The sequence below is a fragment of the Microtus oregoni genome, unplaced genomic scaffold (assembly GCF_018167655.1).
Source record: "Microtus oregoni isolate MIOR12 unplaced genomic scaffold, Mior012 000015F_ref0000493, whole genome shotgun sequence".
Classification (NCBI taxonomy): Eukaryota; Metazoa; Chordata; class Mammalia; order Rodentia; family Cricetidae; genus Microtus; species Microtus oregoni.
The window spans coordinates 31,404,049-31,429,319 of record NW_024543074.1 but is presented as its reverse complement, the minus strand read 5'-3'; the positions used below and the strand labels follow the sequence as shown (position 1 = coordinate 31,429,319).

Sequence of the window (25,271 nt, the reverse complement as noted above, 5' to 3'; positions counted from 1 at the left end):
TAGGGTAGGCAGGAGGCTGCCTGTTGTCTGGCCAGGGAGCAGCTGCTCTGACTGCTGGGTTTGTTCTGCAGCTGACGCCATGAGTAGCGACTCTGAGATGGAAGTGTTTGGCATAGCCGCGCCTTTCCTCCGCAAGTCGGAGAAGGAGAGGATTGAAGCCCAGAACCAGCCCTTTGATGCCAAAACCTACTGCTTTGTGGCTGACTCAAAGGAAGAATATGCCAAGGGGAAAATTAAGAGTAGCCAGGATGGGAAGGTCACCGTGGAGACAGAAGACAACAGGGTAAGGTGTTTGCTCTGTTTCTTCCTCAGCACTGACCCCGCTCCTCATATGGCTGTGCAGAAGCATCCCCACCTCCTCCACCCACTTCTGCAGCCAGAGCCTGGGTCTGGAATTCAGCTGCTGAATCAGCCTTAGGTATCCAGACACTGGGAGAAAGCAGAATGCCCTGACCTCTATAGCCAGATGGGAGATAGGCCCACTGGTGGCATTTAGTTTTGGGTGTCTTTTGTCATTGTTTGCATTGTCCTGGGCCAGAGGACCAGCTTCACTGTCTCAAGGGATGAGTACTTCTGGAATACCCACTGCTAGTAGTTCCCCCCAGTTCTGTCAATGGTCATCTAACCAAAGAAGGTAAGGAACCCTAGAGGACCACAAGGTCAACGCCAAAACCAGACTCTCTGTATCTGAAATGGGATGGGCAGTTGAGCTCACTATATTCTGTGGGAGGCAGGGAGACAATTGGGACTTGAGAAAATCCTGTATCCGGAAATGTTACAAAGAAGTAAATAAAAGAGCCGCGGGTATGGCTCAATGCTAGAACACTGGCCCAGCATGTGCAGGGTCCTGGATTCATGTGGTGTGTGTGATGGAGGCAGAAGCTGAGTCAGGGACAAAGAAGATGCAAGAGATGAAGGAAATGGTATCATACAGGCGAGCAGGGGGAAAAGGGGGCAAGACAAACATGGACGCTCCCGGAATGAACCTCTACATATTCCAGATGAAGATGCCGAGAATAGGCTTCCAGAGCAGGGTGGGAGGCAGAAGCTAGACTCCATTAAGGATTATCACTGGGTCTAGGGAGAACATGCCTGAGAGGGCACAGGGGAGCCCATGGCCCAGGGTAGCTTAAGGGAGGCAGGGAAGAAGCAGCTTTCTGGCCCACACTGGCTATTTCCAGAGTCATTCCAAAGAGAAAGAAGGACAGGGGATGACAGGCCCATCTATAGGCTCTCCACAGAGGAAAGCCCAGCCCTTGGTGGTGGAAGTCTCTCTCTCAAAGTAGAGATGTAGCCATGCTGCAGAAAGGGGAGGATGAGCCAGCAGCTCTTCCCCAGGAGCAGGGAAGGAAGAAGGATGGGCGGTCTCAAGGCTGGGCAGCAGCTTCTACATCTACAGAGCAGCGAAGCTGGCAGATCCTGTGGGCACCAGCCCAGGGATACAGGGACACTCCTCTTATTTTCTGTTGTTCCTGCTGCAGACATTCCATTTTCTCTGCACAGGCAGGAGAACTAGGGACAGCCAGCGCCACGGCCAAGCAGCTCTCTTTGACTCCCATGCTGTGCCATGGGCCCCCACTCAGTCCTCAGAAATCCTCTTCCATAACCTTTCTCTCTCTATCCCCCAACTCCAAGCCCATGAGACAGAGAAAATCAAAAGTCCTGAGTGGTGGGAGAATACATGCTGTCCCACACCACATGCCACGGTCCCCTTGTTTTCCCTTTCTGCCACCCAGGCATTTTTTCTGCTCACCTGGCTTGCGGTCTCTACCAGGGTGGCCAGGCACCCACAGCTGTCCAATGACTCGGCAAGGTTAGATAAACCTCATGACTCTTCCCTTTCAGACCCTGGTGGTTAAACCAGAGGATGTGTACGCCATGAATCCCCCCAAGTTCGACAAGATCGAGGACATGGCCATGCTCACGCACCTGAACGAGCCTGCCGTGCTGTACAACCTCAAGGACCGCTACACGTCCTGGATGATCTACGTGAGTGGCTACTCGCCAATAGGCTCCCCTGGGGTGTCAGAGATGTGGTGAGGCTGGGGGAGGGGAGTCTTCGAAAGAGTCCTCTTTGATTGGCCCAAAGAGAAGAGATGGAGTAGGGAAGAGAACGACAAGAAAGATGGAAAGGCAAGAGATGGATGGGATAGGAGGAAGGGGGCTGGAGGAAGGAAGGTGGGGAGAAGGGAAATTAGGATGGAGGAGCTCTAAGAGCAAGAAAGTTGAGGTCACAGTGGGGTCAGCATGGTACTGTGGGAGGACTGGCTGTTTTCCTCTTTGAATTTCAGTTGCTTCATCCATCAATAGAAATCTCTTTCTTATGAGTTATGGAAAGAAGCCTGGGATAATAATAAAGGCAATATCTATATATACCTATATATGTATATACATATAATAAGATAACATGTATGTATGTATGTATATATGCATGTATGAATTTTTTCCCCTCCCATAGACCTATTCAGGCCTCTTCTGTGTCACCGTCAACCCCTACAAGTGGCTGCCGGTGTACAACCCCGAGGTCGTAGACGGCTACCGAGGCAAAAAGCGCCAGGAGGCCCCGCCCCACATCTTCTCCATCTCTGACAACGCCTACCAGTTCATGCTGACAGGTGTGTTTTTGAGGAGAAAGCATGGGGACGGGGAGTGGGAACTAGACAGGCTCAGGTCCACTCTGGATCGAGGATTTGGGGAAGAAGGGGCAAGAAGAAAAAGAGGCTTTAGGTCCTTGTGTGTGGGGGGGGTGGACACAGGGTGAGAAGTGTGCATTTAGCATAGATACTGGTTAGACTATCGGGAATGAATCCTCTTAGGGATCAGAAACAGAGACTGACCATCTCAGATGGTTCAACCTCAGAGGACGAGAGGCCTCAGTTTTCCTCAGCGGCTTCACTTCTCTGAGTCTCTTTATAAGGACAGAAGCTCTTTATCCCCACCTATGACTAAACTGACAAACAAAAAATAAACAAGCAAATAAATAGAGGGAAAATGAACGAAGTAGTGCGGCCTACTGCCTTTGTGACAGATGCAACCTTTTTGGATGTAGCCATCAGCTCTGTCTTCTTCTCCTTTGACAGATCGTGAAAACCAGTCCATCCTGATCACGTGAGTAGCCCTGCTTAGAGAGGTTTGGAGGCTGGGGCCAAGGATGGTAATCTCTCAGTTCTGCTCATTAGCTAGATTTTGGAGCAAAGCCCTTGGTGAAAAGACAGGTTGGGGATGGGTGGAAAAGCCTCACAAACTGGGATTGCCCATGCTTGGATCAACTAAGGTGGATCAACCCAGGTCCTCTTCCTCTCTGTGTGTCGAAAGTGTGGAAGACCACTGGGTGACATCCTAGGGTGCTGGCTTATGAACAGGACTAATTTCTTTGCCTTTCTATCCTTCTAAACAGCGGAGAATCCGGGGCCGGGAAGACCGTGAACACCAAGCGTGTCATCCAGTACTTTGCAACAATTGCAGCCACTGGGGACCTTGCTAAGAAGAAGGACTCCAAAATGAAGGTGAGGAAGGGTGCAAGAGCCTGGGGGACAGCGTGCGGTTGACCAGGGGTCTAGATCCTGTGATTTCTTAGCCGATGAGACACTAATACTTTATAAGAAGGTGGATCTAGGGGCAAGTCTGGGAGCTTGTTCCTTCCGGGTAGCCTCACAGACATCAGCCTGAGAGTGCTGGGAGGCACATACACCCCCTGACTCAGGGTCCTGTGTGGCTGTGAGAGGAGTGAGAGCAATCTAACTCACTGGAGGGTCCAACTAAAGCCTGTCACTCGGGAGACCCAACTGCTGACAAGTACAACAGCGCTGCAGAAGTGTCTCGAGGAGGTCAGGCTGCTGACGTGGTTGGTCTTTGGGTCGTCAAGTCAGGGAGGGAAAGCCTGGCATCGCTGGAGCAGCCAGGAAGCCAGGCAGGCCAGGAATGCAGAGCAGGGGATGATGTTTTGAAACCCTGATTTTGGGGCTTACAAACACAGGCTCCCTTCCTCTCTGGTTTTCTTGCTTAGGGGACTCTGGAAGATCAGATCATCAGCGCCAACCCTCTGCTGGAGGCCTTCGGCAATGCCAAGACCGTGAGGAACGACAACTCCTCTCGCTTTGTGAGTCTGCCCTTGAATATGACGGGGTGTTCGGCCTGCAGGATAGTCAGGCTCAAAAACTCGAGGCTGTAACTGAGAAGGGCTGGATGGTAAAAGCTTTCCGGGGGTCGGCTACACAAGCCAAAAGCTGCTGGGTAAGGAAGGGTCGAGGGAAAGAGTGGCTACATGTTCCCCAAGGTGGAAATGGTGTGTGGAACACTCACTACCACAGAGGACCCATGAGACAAGAGGGGAAGCAGAGAGGGAGAAGAGACCAGTCACTCACAAGGGCATTAGCCCTGAGAAAGGCTTCGGGTATTGCCTTAAGCACAATAGGAAGAATTCTGTCCGCAGGACGCGACATGGTTTGGCACCCTGGTTATTTCATTTATGAGCAGTGGGGAGCATAGGAAGAGGCAGACACACCCAATGGAAGTGAGGGAAGAGAGACAGGACACTTCAGTTCAAACTACCATGGGCAGGGCTCAGGCATCTAGAGGAAGCTTCTCAACCACAAAAGGATCCAGTCTCCCTCTCCTTCCCCACAGGGCAAATTCATCCGCATCCATTTCGGCACCACTGGGAAGCTGGCCTCTGCAGATATTGAAACTTGTAAGTAGGCTCAGTGGGACAAGTGAGCTCTCACGGCCGTGGGGAGCAGCGTGGACCACAGGCCTGTGCTTCCTTTCCAGATCTGCTGGAGAAATCCAGAGTCACCTTCCAGCTGAAGGCTGAGAGGAGCTACCACATCTTCTACCAGATTCTTTCCAACAAGAAGCCTGAGCTGATTGGTGAGGTCACAGGAGTAGGGGGTGGGGCTTGGGGGAGGGTGCTGGGTGGGGCAGGAAATTCGGCTTTGGGCTTTTGGATCATTAGATCCAGGAGAGTTAGTTACACCTATAAGTGACTCTACAGTCAATGGAGATTTATATCTGTCATGGGATATGGCTTTTTAGGCAGCAAATGTACCGTTTTTAAAATTATTGTGTAGTATTCATTGAGTATGTGTGTGGAGGGCAAGTGTGTCTGTGGATGTCTGTGCACATTTGTGCATAGGGAGGCCCAAGGCTGACGCTGGGTATTTTTCTCAATTTCTCTCAACCTTAATATTAAGGCAAGGTCCCTCACCAGAGCCGGAGCTGCTCGAGGCAGCCAGTATGCTGCTAGGACACCCCTTCCCCCCCCCCCCACATCTCTGGCTCCTCGGCACTGGGATTACAGGTGGACCCCAACACCTGCCTGGCTTTCATATGAGTTTTAGGGGAATTCGAACTCCAGTCTTTATGCTTACATGGCAAGCACTTTACCTGCTGAGCCATCTCCCAAGCCCAACTGTACCAGCTTGAAAAATCTGATCACATGGACAAAACCATTTATTGTTTCTATGGTAGGCTTTGAATAGTTAAGTGCTTAATGGTCCTTGAGCGCCCCCTGGTGTTCTCACAAGGAACCACCTTAGCCATGTAAGGCCAGCGTAAATCAGGCAACAGCCCAGTCATTATGCTTCTAGGTTTGTAGCTGATAGAGGTCTCTATGCTCACTACCTTCTTGATTTTCCGTCTGCCCCAGCTAAGCCTTCTGGGATCCAACCTACAAACAGGCTTCCAGTTTCACACTCCTCCAGTTTTCCTTATTCACTGCCCCAACCTATGCTGGCATGCAGTGCTCATTTGCAATGTAAAAAGACAGACATTTTTCTTTCTAGAGTTCTCCACTTACATGGCATGGGGGATCGCAAAGGTTCCCATAGATTATGTTTTCTGTTGTGACCTGAGCAACATGAAACTGTCTAGACCCTAGAGTGCTCTACTTCTACATTCAACTTCGACCCCAGGGGTTGATGTCCCAGGTCAGGGCTCAGGAGCACAATTCCACCGGGTGAATTTTTCACTACACGTGTGTGAACTCCTCAAACATTTATCGTTTCAGAGTTGCTGCTGATTACGACCAACCCTTACGACTACCCGTTCATCAGCCAGGGTGAGATTCTGGTGGCCAGCATTGACGATGCTGAGGAGCTGTTGGCTACAGACGTAAGAAGGAGCATAGGAAGGTGGGAGAGCCTCTCCCTGGTGAGGGTAATGGATAGACAAGCTGTTCTTTCCCTCGCAGAGTGCCATTGACATCTTGGGCTTCACCCCAGAGGAGAAATCTGGACTTTATAAGCTGACAGGGGCTGTGATGCATTATGGGAACATGAAGTTCAAGCAGAAGCAGCGAGAGGAGCAAGCTGAGCCAGATGGCACCGAAGGTACATTGTCACCCCAGCAGGCTAGAGAGCCCGAGCAGAGGGGTCACCGCCTGGGGCCATCCGGGGCCTCTTTTGAAAATGATTAATCTTTCTTCCCCTCTGGAAGGTGGATGAGCTTTTTCTGGGCCTGCAATGAGTATAAGGAACTATCAAAACAAAAACACTTGTTAGTCTTGTTAGTTTGCCTCTCTCTCTCTCTCTCTCTCTCTCTCTCTCTCTCTCTCTGTGTGTGTGTGTGTGTGTGTGTGTGTGTGTATCCTATATATAGCTCATGTGTGGAGGTCAAGGCACAGGTTTCAGGAGTCTGTTCTCTCCTTCCATGATACCTGTCCCTGGGGTCAAACTCAGATTCCAGGAGTGGTGGCCTCTGCCTCTACCTGCTGAGCCATCTCTCTGCCCCTCTGCCTATTTGTACTGAATTTTTAGAAAGGTCTTATTCCAGATACAATGTGAAATGGCCGGGGTTTTCTGGAACCATATCCTGCTACTTCATGAAGTCTCCTACACTCTCTGAGTGATGTAGAGTCACTGGCCCACACAGATATTTAAGGGATGGGAAATATGGAAATGCTGAGATGGAACATCTGGTTGGCTTTCCTCCTACCTCACTGAACGTGGTCCTTTCTCTCCGTCCAGTGGCCGACAAGACAGCCTACCTGATGGGCCTGAACTCTTCAGACCTCCTCAAAGCCCTGTGCTTTCCCAGAGTGAAAGTCGGGAATGAGTATGTTACAAAGGGTCAAACCGTGGACCAGGTAAGCTTAGGGCTGCCTGGAGGCCAGGAAGGCCCAGGGACCCTGGGGCCCTGATGCTCATTGCTGGCTTACTCGTGTTTGCTGCCTTTCCTCCCCCAGGTTCACCATGCCGTGAATGCTCTCTCCAAGTCCGTTTATGAGAAGCTCTTCTTGTGGATGGTCACTCGGATCAACCAGCAACTGGATACAAAGCTCCCAAGACAACACTTCATTGGGGTTTTGGACATCGCGGGTTTTGAAATTTTTGAGGTTGGTGTTATTTATGTTTTCTTATATCTCTGCATTGAGAGTTTTCATAACCTTAATGCAGGTCAGCAAGATGGTTTTCTTGCAGGAAGGATAGAAAGAGCGAGTCAGGTAGGAGGGAAATAGCACAGTACGACAGTTTACATTGTTTTCAGACAGTGAAGAGGCTGGGGAGAAGGTTTAAGTCAGTAAAGTGCCTGCCTCGAAAGTAGGGAGACCTGAGTGTGATGCCCAGAACACATGCATTAAAAAAAATAAATAAAAAGCTGGGAATGGTGGTGTGTCTTAGCAGTGGGGATGCGGAGAAGAGTGGACCCCTGGGGCTCACTGGTCATTCAGCTTAGAAATTTCCAGGTCAATAAGAAATCTTGTCTCAAAATAATAATTTAAAAAAAGGTGGGTGGTGGATGTTGCTTGGGTAATGACATGCTCAAAGCTGTCTTCTGGTCTCTGCAGACACACACCCAAACACACACACACACACACACACGGCTGTAGGCTTCCTTCAAGGGGAATTTTCATGATATCACCAAATACGGAAAACTGAGAAAAATCCAACGCAGAGGCAGAGAAGTGGAAACTTCTGCTGTCAGTCATGAACTGGTTGATTGACTTACCTGGCAGGTTCTGAGTTAGAAGCAAATGTTCAATCAGTGTTTACCAGGTGGCTGTCATGCAGGCGAGAAGAAGGGAGGCTTGTAGGTTAGTTGAGAAGGCACAGAAGCCCACGGAGCATGCAGAAGCATAAACCCAAAATAAGTGCCAAGAGATGCCCAGAGGCAGGAGAAACATCTAGAGAGAAAGCTCTCCAGAGGAGATGTGGTCTGATCCAAGCTTCGAAGAATCATGACTGCTTCTGAAAACATAGATGAGCAGGTGGGACTTGATCCCACAAGGAGGAATGCTGACAGAATTTCATTTTGAAAGAGGTCTAATTTTTCATGTGAACATTGTATTTTGTTATCAGTATAACAGCCTGGAGCAGCTGTGCATCAACTTCACCAACGAGAAGCTGCAGCAGTTCTTCAACCACCACATGTTCGTGCTGGAGCAGGAGGAGTACAAGAAGGAAGGCATCGAGTGGGAGTTCATCGACTTCGGGATGGACCTGGCCGCCTGCATCGAGCTCATCGAGAAGGTATCCCCCCTTTGTCTGCTCTGAGCCCCCTTCCCATGTATCCTGCTACTCGTGTATACATACTCAGATGCCTTTGCCTCACCTCCAATCCAGCCGATGGGCATCTTCTCCATCCTGGAAGAGGAGTGCATGTTCCCCAAGGCGACAGACACCTCCTTCAAGAACAAGCTGTACGACCAGCATCTTGGAAAGTCTGCCAACTTCCAGAAGCCTAAGGTGGTCAAAGGCAAAGCCGAGGCCCACTTCTCCCTGATTCACTATGCGGGCACCGTGGACTACAGTGTCTCAGGCTGGCTGGAGAAGAACAAGGACCCCCTGAATGAGACTGTAGTAGGGCTGTACCAGAAGTCCTCCAACAGACTCCTAGCGCATCTCTATGCCACCTTTGCTACAACAGATGGTAACTAACAGACTCCAGACATGGGGGTGGGGCCCTCACACGATCATCTCCCCTCTCCCACACATCCAAAAGACTCGGTAGAGTTCTTCACAGTGTCTGGCCCCCTTTGTGTCTTACAGCTGACGGTGGGAAGAAGAAAGTCGCTAAGAAAAAAGGCTCTTCCTTCCAAACGGTCTCTGCTCTTTTCAGGGTAGGAAACTTTGGAGTTCATCCAGCCACAGTTCACTCGAGTCACAGCAAGAGGAGCAGTGCTGAGATGCTAGACTTGATTTATTCAAGGCTGGGGATGCTGCCTGAGCAGCAATGAGGGCCGACAGCGAGGAAGGCCAGTAGACAGCCTGACAGCCTACAGATGAGGGCTACACACATGGGACCCAGATTTCTTTCCACTCGGTACTATAACAAGCAGGGGTGGCCAGCTGTGGAAGCGAGTTCTCAGTTCTAACTCTGTAGTTGCCTTCAGGACACCTGAGGTAGTACTCCAGGCCCCCGGTAGAGACAGATACACTTTTCTGTATTGGTTTGGGAAACCACTTTGTGGTTGGTGAGCATCTTGAAACCTGGAAGAAAGATGATTGAGGGGGGTCACATTTCCCTGTCCTTAGGACCAGAGTGGTTTAGACTTCAGATTTTTTTTGTTTTTACTAATTCATATATAATGAGATTTCAAGTATGGGGCCCAACTCTAAACACAAAATCCATCTGTATTCCATGTATGCCTTATACAGGTAGGATGAAGGTAATTTTGATATTTGAAACCTACTGCTGTTTTGTCTCCATAAGGTGGGACTGTTTTTTGTCTGTCATGTTGGTCCTCAAACAATTTCAGACTTATAAAAAGAGAACATTTTTTAGGTTTTAGTGCATTTTAGATTTTTCAAGCTAGGAATGTCCAAGTTGTGCCTGTGGTCTCTATGTCCGGCCTTTGGGACTGTTTAAGGACAGAGTTAATATCACAGTTCTCAAGTTGAAGCCATGTCTTTGCGTTTTCTCCACCATGCATGTATTTGTCTCTGTGGAGGTTTACAGCAGACAGCCAAAGGACATCTTTCCTTCTTTTAGGAAAACCTGAACAAGCTGATGTCCAACTTAAGAACCACGCATCCTCACTTTGTGCGCTGTATAATACCCAACGAGACCAAGACCCCAGGTGAGACACCCACCAGCCCTCCAGCGGCTGCTTAGTCTGTAAGGGCTTCCAAGGGATGCTCAGGCATCTTGTCTGTGTTCTCAGGGGCCATGGAACACAGCCTGGTCCTGCACCAGCTGCGGTGCAATGGGGTACTGGAAGGCATCCGCATCTGCCGGAAGGGCTTCCCCAACCGCATCCTGTACGGAGACTTTAAACAAAGGTATAGTTGTCCTTTGACATGGATAAGGGCTGGAGTTTGAAGGAAGACATATCCCAAGAAAAGGCCTTTTTAAGAAGAGAATTTGTGGTTAGTCTTCCACGTGAAATGACCTACTGCTTGGTGAAGGTTCAGTAACAGTAGAGGGAATGAAAGCCCTGGCTCCAAGGCCTCTGCTCCAGGTCACTCTCTAGAGATGTGTCTGTGGACAGGTTTCTTTAACTTCTTGGGAATGAAGCTTTCGGGTCTATAGGAAGAGAGGCCTGTGGTCACCAGTCTTTGCCAACAGCCTGTGATCATTTGTGTCCACAAACGGCAGATACCGAGTACTGAATGCCAGTGCCATCCCTGAGGGCCAGTTCATTGACAGTAAGAAAGCCTGCGAGAAGCTTCTGGCTTCCATCGACATCGACCACACACAGTACAAATTTGGACACACGAAGGTAACACACCGATTCTGCCTCATGCTGTTGGCCTCTGTGTCCTCTTAACCCAATGAGCCAGACGACTCGTTCTTCATACCTATCCTTCCTCCCAAAGGTGTTCTTTAAGGCTGGCTTGCTTGGAACCCTGGAAGAGATGCGGGATGACCGCTTGGCCAAACTGATCACTCGGACACAAGCCGTGTGCAGAGGGTTTCTCATGCGTGTGGAGTTCCAGAAGATGATGCAAAGGAGGTAGAGCCGGGACTTCAAGCATGAGCTCTTTGGGAGAAGGGGAACAAAAGAATCCCTTGTAGGGATGAGCAATAATTTTTTTCTTCTCAAATTATTTATTTATTTATTTTGTGTTTATGTGTGTGAACATGTATGTCAAGGCGAACTTGTAGGGGTCAGAGGGCTACTTACAGGAGTCAGTTCTTGCCCCCACCATGTGGGGCCTAGGAATCCAAATCAGGTTGTCAGGCTTAGCATCAGCCACCTTTACCTGCTGAGCGATTTGCTGATCTGTAATTGGTTGTTTTACTCTTTACTTTGGCTTTTTGGAGGAGCCTGCCACCAACCAGCTCCCAAATTAATCACACATAGAGTCTTAGTCTTTCTGATGAATGCCCAACCTTAGCTTGGCTTGTTTCCAGCCAGTTTTTCTTACCTTAAATCGTCCCAGCTATCTTTTGCCTTTGGGCTTTTCCCTTCCTCTATTTCTACATGCCTTTTCTTTCCTTCTTTCTCTGGGGCTTGCTGTGTAGTTGGGTGGCTGACCACTGATGCCCTTTTCTCCATGTTCTCTTGCTCCTTCCTCTCGTCCACATTTCACCTTCTATTTATTCTCTATGTCTGCCAGCCCCACCTATCTTTTCTCCTGCCTCGCTACTTACTGGTCATTCAGCTCTTTATTAGACCATCAGGTGTTTTAGACAGGCAACGAATCGCAGCTTCCCAGAGTTAAACAAATGCAGCATAAAAAGAGCCGCACGCCTTAAAATGGTGTTCTGCCACACTGAGCCATCCTTTGTTTTCAGGGAGTCCATCTTCTGCATCCAGTACAACATCCGCGCCTTCATGAACGTCAAACACTGGCCCTGGATGAAGCTCTTCTTCAAGATCAAACCCCTGCTGAAGAGCGCAGAGACCGAGAAGGAGATGGCCACCATGAAGGAGGAGTTCCAGAAAACCAAAGATGAGCTCGCCAAGTCGGAGGCAAAGAGGAAGGAGCTGGAGGAAAAGCTGGTCACCCTGGTACAAGAGAAGAATGACCTGCAACTCCAAGTACAGGCAGTAGGTCTTGAGGAATTTTGCGTTTTTATGTTCCAGATTTGATTATGGTTCTGGGAAAGCTGGGGTAATGGAGGGTGGGTCTTGGGCGGGTGCTGGGTTTTACTTGGAGTGCCTCGTAGAGGACTTTCAGAGAATGAAAGACAGCAATCTCTCAACCCTTCCCTCCTTAAAGGGCATTGCTATTTCTTTTTAAAGGAAAGTGAAAATTTGCTGGATGCTGAGGAACGATGCGACCAGCTGATCAAAGCCAAATTCCAGCTGGAGGCCAAAATCAAGGAGGTGACCGAGAGAGCCGAGGACGAGGAGGAGATCAACGCCGAGCTGACGGCCAAGAAGAGGAAGCTGGAGGACGAGTGCTCAGAGCTGAAGAAAGACATCGACGACCTTGAGCTGACCCTGGCCAAGGTGGAGAAGGAGAAGCATGCCACAGAGAACAAGGTTGTCTTCCGCTGTTCCTCTCAGCTCGATGGACTCACTTTGAACCCAAGCTCCACCTGCCCTGCTAACTGCTTGTGGCGTCTTTTAGGTAAAAAACCTTACCGAGGAACTGGCTGGGTTAGACGAAACCATCGCCAAGCTAACAAGGGAGAAGAAGGCCCTCCAAGAGGCCCACCAGCAGACCCTGGATGACCTGCAGGCCGAAGAAGACAAGGTCAATTCTCTGAGCAAGCTCAAGAGCAAGCTGGAGCAGCAAGTGGATGACGTGAGAACCGGGCATCAGTCTCAGGAGTCTCGAACCTTAGGGTGGAAGAGCCCTGGGCAGGGGCAGGGGTGGGGCTGCCCCCTTGGAAATCATTTGATTCTAAAGGGAAAATGATGCCTTCTGCAGCTGGAGAGTTCCCTAGAACAAGAAAAGAAGCTACGTGTGGACCTGGAAAGAAACAAAAGGAAGCTGGAGGGAGACCTGAAGCTTGCCCAAGAGTCCATACTAGATCTGGAGAATGACAAGCAGCAGCTGGACGAGAGGCTCAAGAAGTACGTTCTCCCAAACCTGGCTTCCGTTCTGTGAGTGGCTGGGGATCCCATCCTCACGCATTCTCTGTGTCCCACCGCAGGAAGGACTTTGAATATTGTCAGCTGCAAAGCAAAGTGGAAGACGAGCAGACACTGAGCCTCCAGCTTCAGAAGAAAATCAAAGAGTTGCAGGTAGGAGGCTTGCAGCTCTTGCTTGGCCTTGCCGATGGCTCAGACCCATGGGTGGTGTCTGTTCAAAGCCGTCTAGAGCAGGTGTGGCAGGACTGTGTGGCTGCCAGCCTCATGGGGATCTAACTCTGCCAGGCTGGCGTGGTAATGGGGACAATGATGGCCATGTTCCCCAAACTTGCAATGAAATGCAAGGAGGTGAGTGGGGGAAATTTCCAGGGTAGAGATCATATTGAGGCAGGAAAGATTCATTTGGAGGAAAATGAGCAGCATTTATGTTTCTGGGGGGGGGGGCATCCATGAGCAGATTTATCTGGTGGGAATAAAACCTCACCTGCTCTGTCATCATCATCATCATCATCATCATCATTGTTATCATCATCATCATCATTGTTATCATCATCATCATCATCATCATCAGCAGCAGCAGCAGCAGCATTTTGAACTACTTTTCTATATGAATGGGCTTCCGTGTGCTGGTTCATCACACGCATACAGTGTGCCCTTACTCAGCTAGCTCCCTCTTCATCACGTTCCCCACCTTCCTAACCTTCAACAATCACTGTTCCATATTCAGATTTGACTTAAATTCTTCACATGAAAATGTGCACTATGTGTTTTTCTGTATCTAGTGTCCTTCATTATGTTGAAAATGGTAGGGTTTTGGGTTTTTTTAAAAGTTGAGAAATATGCCAGCATTTAAATGAAGGACGTTTTTCTTCATGCATTCGTGGGTTGATGGCACCTACTTGGATGCCGTGTTAGCTCTTGTGAATAGCGATTCTGAGAGTCTCTTGCGGGAACTGGCTGCCCCCTATAGGCTCGCATCGAGGAACTGGAGGAAGAGATAGAGGCAGAGAGAGCCACCCGGGCCAAGACGGAGAAGCAGCGCAGCGACTACGCCCGCGAGCTGGAGGAGCTGAGTGAGCGGCTGGAGGAGGCGGGAGGGGTCACCTCCACTCAGATAGAACTGAATAAGAAGCGCGAGGCCGAGTTCCTGAAGCTGCGCAGAGACCTGGAGGAGGCCACCCTGCAGCACGAGGCCACCGTGGCCACCCTGCGGAAGAAGCACGCAGACAGCACCGCGGAGCTGGCGGAGCAGATCGACAACCTGCAGCGCGTCAAGCAGAAGCTGGAGAAGGAGAAGAGCGAGTTCAAGCTGGAGATTGATGACCTCTCCAGCAGCGTGGAGAGCGTGTCGAAATCCAAGGTGAGGGGGCCGGCTGGGCAGATCCAAAGAGGACACCGGCAGTGGGTCAGCCTAAGGCCATCTGCAGACCTCCCTCCCCTTCCAATCCCCAGGCCAATCTGGAGAAGATATGCCGAACTCTGGAGGACCAGTTAAGTGAGGCCAGGGGCAAGAATGAGGAGACCCAGAGGAGCCTGAGTGAGCTGACAACCCAGAAGTCCCGGCTGCAGACAGAGGCCGGTGAGCCACGCGCTAGGATGCTGCACCCCGAGACCAGAAAGCTCTCCTAGCTGGGGCAGTTCCTTTGGGGGAGAGAATGTTTTGTTTTAGCTTTGCTTTGTTTTCTTTTAGAGACAGTGTCCCAACAATAACATTGACTGGCCTGGAACTCCCTCTGTAGACCAGGCTGCCTGGAACTTATAGAGATCTGCCTGCCTCTGCCTGCCCAGATCTGGTGTTATAAAGGTCATTGCTAGGATACCTGGGGAAGGAGGATTTCTAAAAATACATTTCAGGAGAAAGGAGATGGAAGCAATCCATATAATAGGCTGTTGCAAACATCCAGTAGAATACCAGGTCTAGTGAAAATAAAAAATGAAGCAGATGGAACTTGCATCTGACCAAACCTGGGTAGGACCAGGAGGAGGACCAGTAGCCTTTCTACTTCCTACCCAGTGGCTACATTTAGGAATCACAGAGAATGAAGACAGAAGTGGGCTGAACACAGCAGGCTCATGGTGTAGGAACAATTAAGAGGACAATTTGGGCATTCACTCAGGAAATGCAGCTCCAACCAGCCTGGCACCTCACCACAGAACAATTGAGTCTTTACTGCAGCCATAGGCCTGCAGAAGAAGAAAAGAAACAAGTTTTATGGTACCCTTGGAACTGCCTTCTCTGGTCATAAGCTCCTCACTTCCCTTCTAACTTCTGTATACACCCCAGCTGATCATATTCACCCAGGAATCTAACTTCAAATTTCTAGAGGTGAAGTCCTAAGTGGTTTTCTTCATGACACACCTGAAATCCTTAGCCACTGGGGTGGTGAAGAGATGCCCCCGGCAATGTTCAAATTCATACAGGTTCTCTTATCTGTCGCTGGAAGGCATCACGCCCAGCTTCCTATAGTTTACAACAGCATTTTATTAGGATGCCAGTTCCTTTTCATGGAAACACCCATACTCTCTCAAGAGGAGGTCGCCACCTCTTTACTTGTCCTCTACCCCATTACCACCATGTCTTACCCTTGGTGAGTAAGTGAATGAATGAGCTATTTCCTTCCCAACACAGGTGAGCTGAGCCGTCAGCTGGAAGAAAAGGAAAGCATCGTATCTCAACTTTCCAGGAGCAAGCAAGCCTTTACTCAACAGATAGAGGAACTCAAGAGGCAGCTGGAGGAGGAGAGCAAGGTACCCATTCTGAAGGATGCTTTCTTGGTCTCATTTTCAAATGGCACGTGCAAACTAAAATCAAGATTGAAAAAAAAAGAAAGCAACTTTATTCAGATGGTGGTGATAGCAAGTCATACCTGGTTTGGGTGGCACACACAGTCCCAGTCTATTGGGGTATCTTTTGATTTTTTTTTCAGGCCAAGAATGCGCTGGCCCACGCTCTGCAGTCCTCCCGCCATGACTGTGACCTGCTGCGGGAACAGTATGAGGAGGAGCAGGAAGGCAAAGCTGAGCTGCAGAGGGCGCTGTCCAAGGCCAACAGTGAGGTGGCCCAGTGGAGGACCAAATATGAGACGGACGCCATCCAGCGCACCGAGGAGCTGGAGGAGGCCAAGTAGGCGACTTGATCTAGAACTTTTAAGTGAACCTATGGCTCAATACATTGGCTTTAGAGCGACTTGGGATGAACTTAATGAACTTGTTTTGTTCCTAGACATTTCCCCATCATGTGTACACTGTCATAATTCTTTAAGACATCAGCTTTGATCCTGGTTAGACCTGAGATGGGCCATTGATCGCAGACTTTGAGTGGATTGGGGTTTATGTGCAGAGGCATGGGAGCCATGCAGATTGATGACTCCATCTTGATGAGCAGTGATGCTCAAGACAATTGAAACTTACCAGTGCCTGCTTCCTTCTCATTTTCTTGAAGAAAAAAGCTCGCCCAGCGTCTTCAGGATTCAGAGGAGCAAGTTGAGGCCGTGAATGCAAAATGTGCTTCCTTGGAAAAGACCAAGCAGAGGCTGCAGGGGGAGGTGGAGGACCTGATGGTGGATGTGGAAAGAGCCAACTCCATGGCTGCTGCTCTGGACAAGAAGCAGAGGAACTTTGACAAGGTGTGGAGCAGCTCCATGTTGGCTGAACTCCATGGTGTAGGAGTGTTGGGGGCTGTGGGAGGAAGAGATCAGCCCTCTATTCTGCCCTGCTCTAGCGCTGTGGTCTTAGAAAGATCCCTGAATTTCACCAGGATGTTGTTTCTCCATCTGTGATGGGGACTGGGAAGAGGGTGGAGCAGAAATTCCTTTGGGCAATTGTTAGCAGTGAGCCAATTTCCACAGCACTCTTAAGGCCAAGAGCTTTTCCATCTTCTTATATTACCCATGTCTGTAGTAGACCGACGGAGACTCAGACTTGGGTCCCTCCCTGTGACAGACAAGTGTGATTTGAACCAACATTCTGGAAGTGCAGGGTCATTTTTTTTTTTAAATTAGGAAAAAGATGAGTATGTCTGGCTAATTTCTTCTCTAAGAATTCATTTGCTTTTTGGATATGACAATAATTACTGATTGGTTATCTTGAGTAAGTTCACAGAATAAAACCTTAGCTTGTCCAGTAATCTAGAGCAGGCAGACCGCCGAGAGCCCCTTACTCTGAGAACAGTCACCTCAGTGGCGACATTCTGTTAGAAACTTAGCAAAGAGCTCACTAACAGAGCCTTCCTTGACAATGTTGCAGGTGCTGGCTGAGTGGAAGACGAAGTGTGAGGAGAGCCAAGCGGAGCTGGAGGCGGCTCTCAAGGAGTCTCGATCCTTGAGCACCGAGCTCTTCAAACTGAAAAATGCTTATGAGGAAGCCTTGGATCAGCTCGAAACTGTGAAACGAGAGAATAAGAACTTAGAACGTAAGCAAGGCAAATGGTCTGAGACTGGGAAACCCTTTGTCTCACCCATCATGGCCAGTGTGTGTGGGGAGGGGATGGGCGAAACTCTTTCACAGGCTCCTCCACATGGGTCCACGGATGCACCTGTAGAAAATGTTCATTGTCAAAAGCTGTTGTTTCGAGTCTCTCTATACAGTGTCTTATCTCTGGGAAGCAGAGGTCTCTAGAGTTATAGAGGACTGGCAAAAGGCATTGAGGGGGTGCTTTACAATCCCGGGAACCTGTGCAGAGGCAGCCAAATGCAATGGGAACTTATTGCATTGCAGAAGAGATAGCGGATCTCACTGAACAAATTGCCGAGAATGGTAAAAGCATCCACGAGCTAGAGAAATCCAGAAAGCAGATGGAGCTGGAAAAGGCTGATATCCAGATGGCGCTGGAGGAAGCAGAGGTGAGCATGAGTGGGGAGGCAAAAACCAGAACAGAGGAACCGTGTGGGCCTGGGAGAGAGATAGTCACGCATTGCCTCGTGGAATCATGGTTCTAATGCTTGCTCCTTCTGCGTGGCTACAAGGCCAAGGGAGAAAACCATTGCATTAAAATAGGTCTACCCCTGAAATTTTACAGATGTAACTGAAGTTAAAATAGCTGCTCTTCCTGACCCTAATAAATAGGGGAGTATAAACACTTTTTATGTCTGAGTGTATAATCATAAATGAATAACAGTGGACTGTTTTACTTCTGCTCTGAAGCTAAGTTAGAGACTTTATTTAAAGTAGTTTTTGATTATTATGGGATTTGATTTAGGAATATCTCATTGGAGTTTTGCTGACCCAAGGCTATGTGGTCGGCTCTAGAGCAGCGCAGCAAACTGTTCCTTTTGGGTTTGTCTTTTGAAGGCAGCTCTTGAGCACGAAGAAGCCAAGATCCTCCGAATTCAGCTAGAACTGACCCAGGTGAAGTCAGAGATCGACAGGAAGATTGCAGAGAAGGATGAAGAGATTGAGCAACTGAAGAGGAACTACCAGAGGACAGTGGAGACCATGCAAGGTGCCCTGGACGCCGAGGTGCGCAGCAGGAATGAGGCCATCCGGCTCAAGAAGAAGATGGAGGGTGACCTCAATGAGATTGAGATCCAGCTGGGCCATGCCAACCGCCAGGCTGCAGAGAACCTCAAGCACCTCCGGAGTGTCCAGGGGCAGCTGAAGGTAGAGGGAGCTCCCTGGGGTGGGGGCGGGGGACTTCTCCAGCGTCCAGATACGCAAAGACTAGGCAAGGCTTATGGCCTTTGGACCCTCCACTTCAGACACACTGTCTTCTGGCTAGGACACCCAGCTGCATCTGGATGATGCTCTCCGGGGCCAGGAGGACCTGAAGGAGCAGCTGGCAATCGTGGAGCGCAGAGCCAACCTGCTGCAGGCTGAGGTGGAGGAGCTGCGGGCCACGCTGGAGCAGACAGAGAGGGCCCGGAAGCTGGCAGAGCAGGAGCTGCTGGATTCCAACGAGAGGGTGCAGCTGTTGCACACCCAGGTGAGGGCAGGAGCACAGCCTTCACCTGGGTACAGAGGGTCCACCCCCAGACACACCTATATAACACCCCTTTTCTCCTCCCCAGAACACCAGCCTCATCCATACCAAGAAGAAGTTGGAGACGGACCTCACACAGCTCCAGAGCGAGGTGGAAGATGCCAGCAGGGATGCAAGGAACGCAGAGGAGAAGGCCAAAAAGGCCATCACGGATGTGAGGCTCTTGCTTCCTTCCCCTCCCCCAGCGTAGACACCAAGACTGTTACTCATTAAAGCCCTTCTTTCCCTTAACTCTAGACATGACCACTAGAAGTCTACCCTCTTAGGATACACATGGTGTACATGCTACCCCCAGATCATTCCCATCTCCCATCAACTCACCTTTCCCCTCCTGTCTTGTTAAAGCTGGCAGGGGTGGAGGAGAATGGGAGTATCCTTTCTTCTGCCCTTAGAGAGGTATGCTCTTTCATTTGGCATCTGGAAATGAGACCTTCTGAGGGTACTATCCCATCTCCTCTCTAACCTTACTGGGTCTCCAGGCTGTCTTTCTGGTTCTGGCGCTCCAATGGCGCCACCTGCTGCCTTCTGAGGGAACAGCACCCCAATGCCGTTTTTCTTTCAAAGGAAAGAAGGAATGCAAATCCTTACTTCTTGAGTCCCTTCCTCCTGTAATTCTAGGTAGCATGTTAATCTCCTCCAAGCTTCAGCATCCTTGAAACTGTGTGGTGGTGATGGCAAAAGAGACTCCCTGGGGTGTGGACAGGTCCCAAGGAGACAGTTTCAGGACACAGCTTCTTACCTAGTCCTTGCACATTATCTATCTATCTATCTATCTATCTATCTATCTATCTATCGATCTAATGTCTCAGGTGTAGTTTTTGTCCTGTGGAACAGGACACTTCCTGTGGGAAGTGGACTTCCTCATGGTCTTACCCTTTGTCCTTTCTGCAAGCGTGCTCTCCGGTCAGCCCGGCATGCTGGTTTCCACAGCTGGACAGTCTTTGAGCCTTCCACACACACTTTGCTTTTCAGGCGGCCATGATGGCGGAAGAGCTGAAGAAGGAGCAGGACACCAGCGCCCACCTGGAGCGGATGAAGAAGAACCTGGAGCAGACGGTGAAGGACCTGCAGCACCGTCTAGACGAGGCTGAGCAGCTGGCGCTGAAGGGAGGCAAGAAGCAGATCCAGAAACTGGAGACACGGGTACTTGCAGTGGGAAGCCCTGCCTAGCCTAACTTCTCAGCCTACTCCACTCAGGGAATAGCTCTAGAATAATGCCCCAAACATCTCCCCAGATCAGAGAGCTGGAGTTTGAACTGGAAGGAGAGCAGAAAAGGAACACAGAGTCTGTGAAGGGCCTGAGGAAGTATGAGCGCAGGGTCAAGGAGCTCACGTACCAGGTAGGTGGAAAGAACGCCTGATGTGAGCTTTCTCTCCAAGGTGCAAATGGCGCTCCAAGTCTGGAACAGGATGGACCACTTGCGACGCCCTCTCCCCCCACTGGCTAGCCCATGGTACGACAGGGCCCTTCTCTAGTGACACCTCCACGTTCTCATTTGCAGAGTGAGGAGGACAGGAAGAATGTACTGAGATTGCAGGACCTGGTGGATAAACTTCAAGTGAAAGTCAAGTCCTACAAGAGGCAGGCTGAGGAGGCTGTGAGTTAGGTGTTTGTGTGGCCTGCCCGTTTTCCACAGGGAACCTTGACAGAAGGGGCATGTGGATTTCTCCGGCTGGGCTCTTTGCTTTTAGGATGAGCAAGCCAATGTTCATCTCACCAAGTTCCGGAAAGCCCAGCATGAGCTGGAGGAGGCCGAGGAACGTGCCGATATCGCAGAATCGCAAGTCAATAAACTGCGGGCTAAGACCCGGGACTTCACCTCCAGCCGGGTAAGCTGACCTGGGAAGTGCTCATAGAGACACAGGCCCTCTGAGCTGGAAGTTGCTGTAGCGAATCCTCTACTTCCCAGCCGGAGAGAGAGAGACCTTTGTTTATAGTCACCAGCCTGGGTGGAGCGCCACTAGAATCCCAGTCTGTAGCTCACAATAAAAAAAAAAAAAAAAAAAAAAAAAAAAAAAAAAAAACCACCTTCCAGAAAACAGTGACTCCTAGTCCACCGAGCTGTCTTTCAGCGCCCTCTGCCGGTATGAGAGAGGCTGTTCAGGCGCACCCTCTAGAGGTGACTGAAGGTGTCTGCAATTACTGTAACCACAGGCTCCTTGCTGCTCCCAGAGGGGACTTACTTTCTCTGTGGACCAGCCTCTCAGGCTATGGAGTGATTTCATGCGGGCTTCCATACGTCCTCCCAAGGACCCCCCCCCCAATTCCCTGCCTCCCACTGAAATATACAAATAACTCCTTAATGCTTGCGGGAAGAGGGCTTCAGGAAATGTCTCTGCTGCTTGACCTGACCGAGAGCATCCACATTCTCTCCAGATGGTGGTCCATGAGAGCGAGGAATAAGCGAGCCCCCCTGACGCAGGGCAGAAGATATGCAGAATGTGTATTTTCATGGCTCCTGACAGTCATAATTTCCATGTGACTCTTTCCCCCATGCAATAAAATTTGCTTTGTTTTCAAAGTGGACTGTTTGGTCTTGTGTGTCTCCTTCTTCCCCACATGGAAACCATTCCTCTTTTGGATTGTTTTTAAATGCTGAATACTGCAATATCAGTAAACAAATGGTTTGGTAAATTAAATTGGTAATTTTTGTGTGTATGTGTGTGGGGGTGGCTTTTGGTTTACATTTGAGATTAGAAACTTTAACAAACTTCTGGGTCAAGTGTTGCTTTAGTGGAGTCGGGAGGGAGAGTTTTACAAAGCTTATTTATTAATATTACATAAGAGGAACACAAAGGTTCAGTTCAGGAACGCCTTGTTTCAAATTGGGTAGGGTTCCTCTCCGACACTTTTTACAGGGAAAATAAATCTTGAATCTGGTAGATGATGGCTGGGCTCCATACATGGTTTAAATAAATGTCTTGCTGTCTGGTCCTTTTAAGAGCTCAGAGGCTGGGGATGTAGCTCAGCAGCGAAGCACTTACCTCACAAATACAAAGCTCTGGGTTCAACCCTCAGCCACTGTAAAAAAAAATAAGGAGAGAAAAAGAATTCAGTATATATCTCCCACTAAGTCCCATTATCTTGGGTGCAGTCTGCCTTATTTCAGAGCTGAATAAACAAACTGCTTACACATCATCCAAGTGGACTCAACTTTTACTCAAAGAGGACAGATGTTGGGAAAGCCAGGATAACCATCATGCTGGTCTGCCAGCAGAGCAGAACGCTCTAACCAGAGGTCAGCTCAACAAGTAGGTCGTCACGAGCATGCTCCTCAGAGAGGGGGGCCAAGTCCCTTTCCTTACTGAGGACTAGGAGATTCTGGGATGACCGGGCTTGACTTGGGTGGGAAGTAAAGGTCAAAGGGTTTCTGACAGTGCTTGGGTCCAAGTCAACACTTGGGTTTGAGGCTACAGAAGGCAGGGGGGGGGGCATGACTCTGCCGGGGCTTGTCTTTTTGGTGATTCCCAATCATTTTGTCTCTGAAAACACGCGGCACTGATTTGCCTCCAATACTTCACGGTGACACCCTGGCTGGAAAAGTGGCATGCCTTCTTAGGCGGCTGTGACTAAGAAAATCACTGCACTGAGAAAAGACCTCTTCCACAGCCTGACCTGAGGTGGGGCCAGAAGAACAATGGTCCCTTTGCTCCTCCCAGAAGTTAGGAAGGGCTGCTGCATGCTGTCTTCCGTGGGAAGCAGCAGTGGAGAAGGCAAAGGAAGCCCCTTTTCAAGGTATTCCAAGTAGTGATTGCAGGAGAGAGAGAGAGAGAGAGAGAGAGAGAGAGAGAGAGAGGAGAGAGAGAGAGAGAGAGAAAGAGAGAGACCTGGGCTATCACCAGTTTTCATACAAAGTAGGAGCCCTTCCTGAATTGCTACCGGAAGTAGGAAGAGATGAGGCTGCTAGACATCTGCTGCCTCCCCAGACAAGGGTGTGCACAGTGTTGCTCACAAAGATTCCCCAGGCATAGTCTCCACTGGGTCCCATCAGACCTCTAGATGGGATCGCTACCAGTTCAGGGAATTCAAGGATAAAAGTCGCAACCAGTAAGTCCACAATATGGGGAGCTCATCTGAGCAAATAATAAATACAGTGCATATAAAAATACAGAATAGTAAGGGGGCCTATGCATACGTAAGATTTAACAGGCCTATCAGCCAATTGCACTGTAAGGATGTTTTTGAAAAAATTAACATTAATTATGCTCTATTAAAAATTATTGTGTATGTATGTGTGCATGTACGTATGCACACACACACACATGTATGTGTCTGTGTGAACCCAAAACATATATGTGGAGGTCAGAAGACAACCCGTGGGAGTCAGTTCTCTTCCACTCTGTGGGCCTTGGGGATCGAACTCAGACCATCAAGGTCAGTGGTAAGTGCCTTTACCTAAGGAGCCATCTGGCTCGTCAAGAAGCTGTTATGACTGGAATAATATGAAAGTTAAAACATAGAGACATATTCCCCTGCATCCTTAGGGGAGGGTCTGCCACTGTGATTCTGTTTCGGAACCAGTCCTTATTTTTTACAGGTTCATGTTCCAACATTTGTAGATGAGAAAGGAAGGGAGAGTGAGCAAGCTTTGCTGGGCGTCAACATGCTGACAGTACTTAAGGATTCACCGGAGACGCTCCTGATGTGTCGGATGCAGGATGGAGCCACATGCGCGCATGCGCGCGTGCACACACATACCATACCACACCTCTGATAGTCTCTGGGGTTGTGGGGTCTTCTTTGTCCACTCACCAGTGAAATGTGGCATTTCATACAAAAGCACAGTTTGCTTCTGGAAGCCACCCTGGTGCTAGGCAGTGATTTTGTGACTGATATAGATAGAAAAAAAATCATTTTCTGAGAGTTACTATTATCATGAATTTTATCAGTTTCCTTATTCCGCGAAGCAAAGGGTGCCCTCGGTTACATCATCCCTATTAGTGAACAGAGAAACACAGGAGGAGAAGTCTCTTTCCAAAGGAAGAACAGCCATGCCACACAAGACTGATGGGGCGGCCTGCCCTGGCAAGGGAGACCAGGATGAGCTCAGCCACCATGACCGAACTCCCACCACACAAACCGCAGGCACTTTCTCACATAACCGTGGAAAGATTAAACAGTGACGAGATGGGCCTTGTTATTCCTACTTACTTCAGGAGAAGAAGAGAAGACGCGTGGTAACCAACGTCAAAATAGCAGAGCTGCAGTCATCTTTAGATTCCAAGGCTGCTTTTACTCCCCTGCAGAGCCTGCCCATGGGAGCAGCAGCCCCACCCTCAGGTGAAGCACTGTAAGGAGGAGGGGCTGACAGACCCAGAAATGCGCTGGCTTTTTCTCTGATTCCAGTTTCTGCACCGTCAGCCTTCTGCCGGTCAGCGGCATGCTGCACCCCATCTTTGGGATTCTCCCTCACTCAGACCATTGGGTCACTCCTTGGGACATGATGGTCATTAGCTCCTGTGTGACATCGCAGCTGCTTCTGCATGAGCCCCAGATCATGATGAAGAGGTTGAGGGCATTGCCCCTGCCAGCTTTTTGTCTCGGGTGGAATCCCATTGTCTCCAAACTGTAAGGACTGTTCCTAATTACTTTCCATTTCTTGAACAACCCCGCTTTTCTCTTTTATTATTGTTTCCTGGTAGCTAGGTAAAGAATTGATTGATTTTTCCTCCCTGGAATCCTCAAATGATTCAGAAACTTCTGACTTGCTGAGTTCTTTATTGAGTGGCAAATCTCTGAGCAGTAGATTTTTTCTATTTTTTATTACCTTTTGTATTTTCTTTAATGAGAAAAGAAATATCTATTCAAGAATAGAAATTTTAAAAGGAGTGGCAAGTCTAAAGGGATGGCCAGCTGGGACGGCAGACATCTTTATTTGAAGTGGCCATAAGCTTGATTTATGATTGACAGATGGCCCCCTCTTAAGGAACCAAGGGACCAGTTTCTAATAGGAGTAACATGTCCTTATGTGGGGAGACGGGGCTGCCTGCAGCCACCGGCAGCTGGTGAGGGTAGCTTTTCACTTCTCCATGCCTGGGTCACTCCAACAGCTGAGTTTTAATTAAGCAAATGTAGCTCAGACTATGGGGGGCGGGGGAAGCAAGCCTCCCAGAACACCCAGGCCTATTTGCATCCCTCCCTCTAATCCCACTGCTAAAAACAGCTGAGGCCCAGAGGCTCTGAGAGTGCTTGCTGGATCAGAGCAGAGATCTGGTTACCCCAGCCCTGCTGAGACATTCCAAAGGCTCTTGTGTTCTCTGCTGCAGGTCGCTGGGGCCAGAAGCCAGGATGGTACTGGCTATTTTTAATCAAGATGGTCAGACTATCTATGACCCAGAGGAGCAAGGAGCCCCCACTGAAGGGCA

General features: G+C 49.4%; 1 protein-coding gene across 1 annotated transcript; it reads left to right on the top strand.

Annotated features, from left to right (window-relative positions):
- Window positions 1–79: 79 nt before the first annotated feature.
- On the top strand, window positions 80–21,399 carry LOC121456298 (myosin-3). Its single transcript, XM_041664345.1, has 39 exons — window positions 80–283; window positions 1,846–1,989; window positions 2,459–2,615; window positions 3,081–3,108; window positions 3,398–3,506; window positions 4,007–4,099; window positions 4,627–4,690; window positions 4,771–4,869; window positions 6,008–6,111; window positions 6,191–6,329; window positions 6,966–7,084; window positions 7,184–7,333; window positions 8,298–8,468; window positions 8,562–8,868; window positions 8,988–9,058; window positions 9,931–10,018; window positions 10,103–10,220; window positions 10,537–10,660; window positions 10,758–10,894; window positions 11,680–11,935; window positions 12,131–12,373; window positions 12,462–12,638; window positions 12,765–12,910; window positions 12,991–13,081; window positions 13,899–14,288; window positions 14,381–14,507; window positions 15,558–15,676; window positions 15,856–16,052; window positions 16,371–16,554; window positions 17,174–17,339; window positions 17,645–17,769; window positions 18,218–18,526; window positions 18,645–18,848; window positions 18,934–19,059; window positions 19,878–20,048; window positions 20,141–20,245; window positions 20,408–20,503; window positions 20,598–20,735; window positions 21,283–21,399. The coding sequence occupies exons 1-39, from the start codon at window positions 80–82 to the stop codon at window positions 21,307–21,309; spliced, it is 5,823 nt and encodes a 1,940-aa protein (XP_041520279.1). The 3' UTR covers window positions 21,310–21,399.
- Window positions 21,400–25,271: the final 3,872 nt, after the last annotated feature.

Excerpts from the sequence above, each read along its gene's own strand:
- LOC121456298 (XM_041664345.1), top strand. The coding sequence starts at position 80 with ATGAGTAGCGACTCTGAGATGGAAGTGTTTGGCATAGCCGCGCCTTTC. Across the intron at positions 18,527-18,644 it reads GTGTCCAGGGGCAGCTGAAG|GACACCCAGCTGCATCTGGA; the intron begins GTAGAGGGAGCT and ends TCTTCTGGCTAG. Across the intron at positions 20,736-21,282 it reads GGGACTTCACCTCCAGCCGG|ATGGTGGTCCATGAGAGCGA; the intron begins GTAAGCTGACCT and ends CATTCTCTCCAG.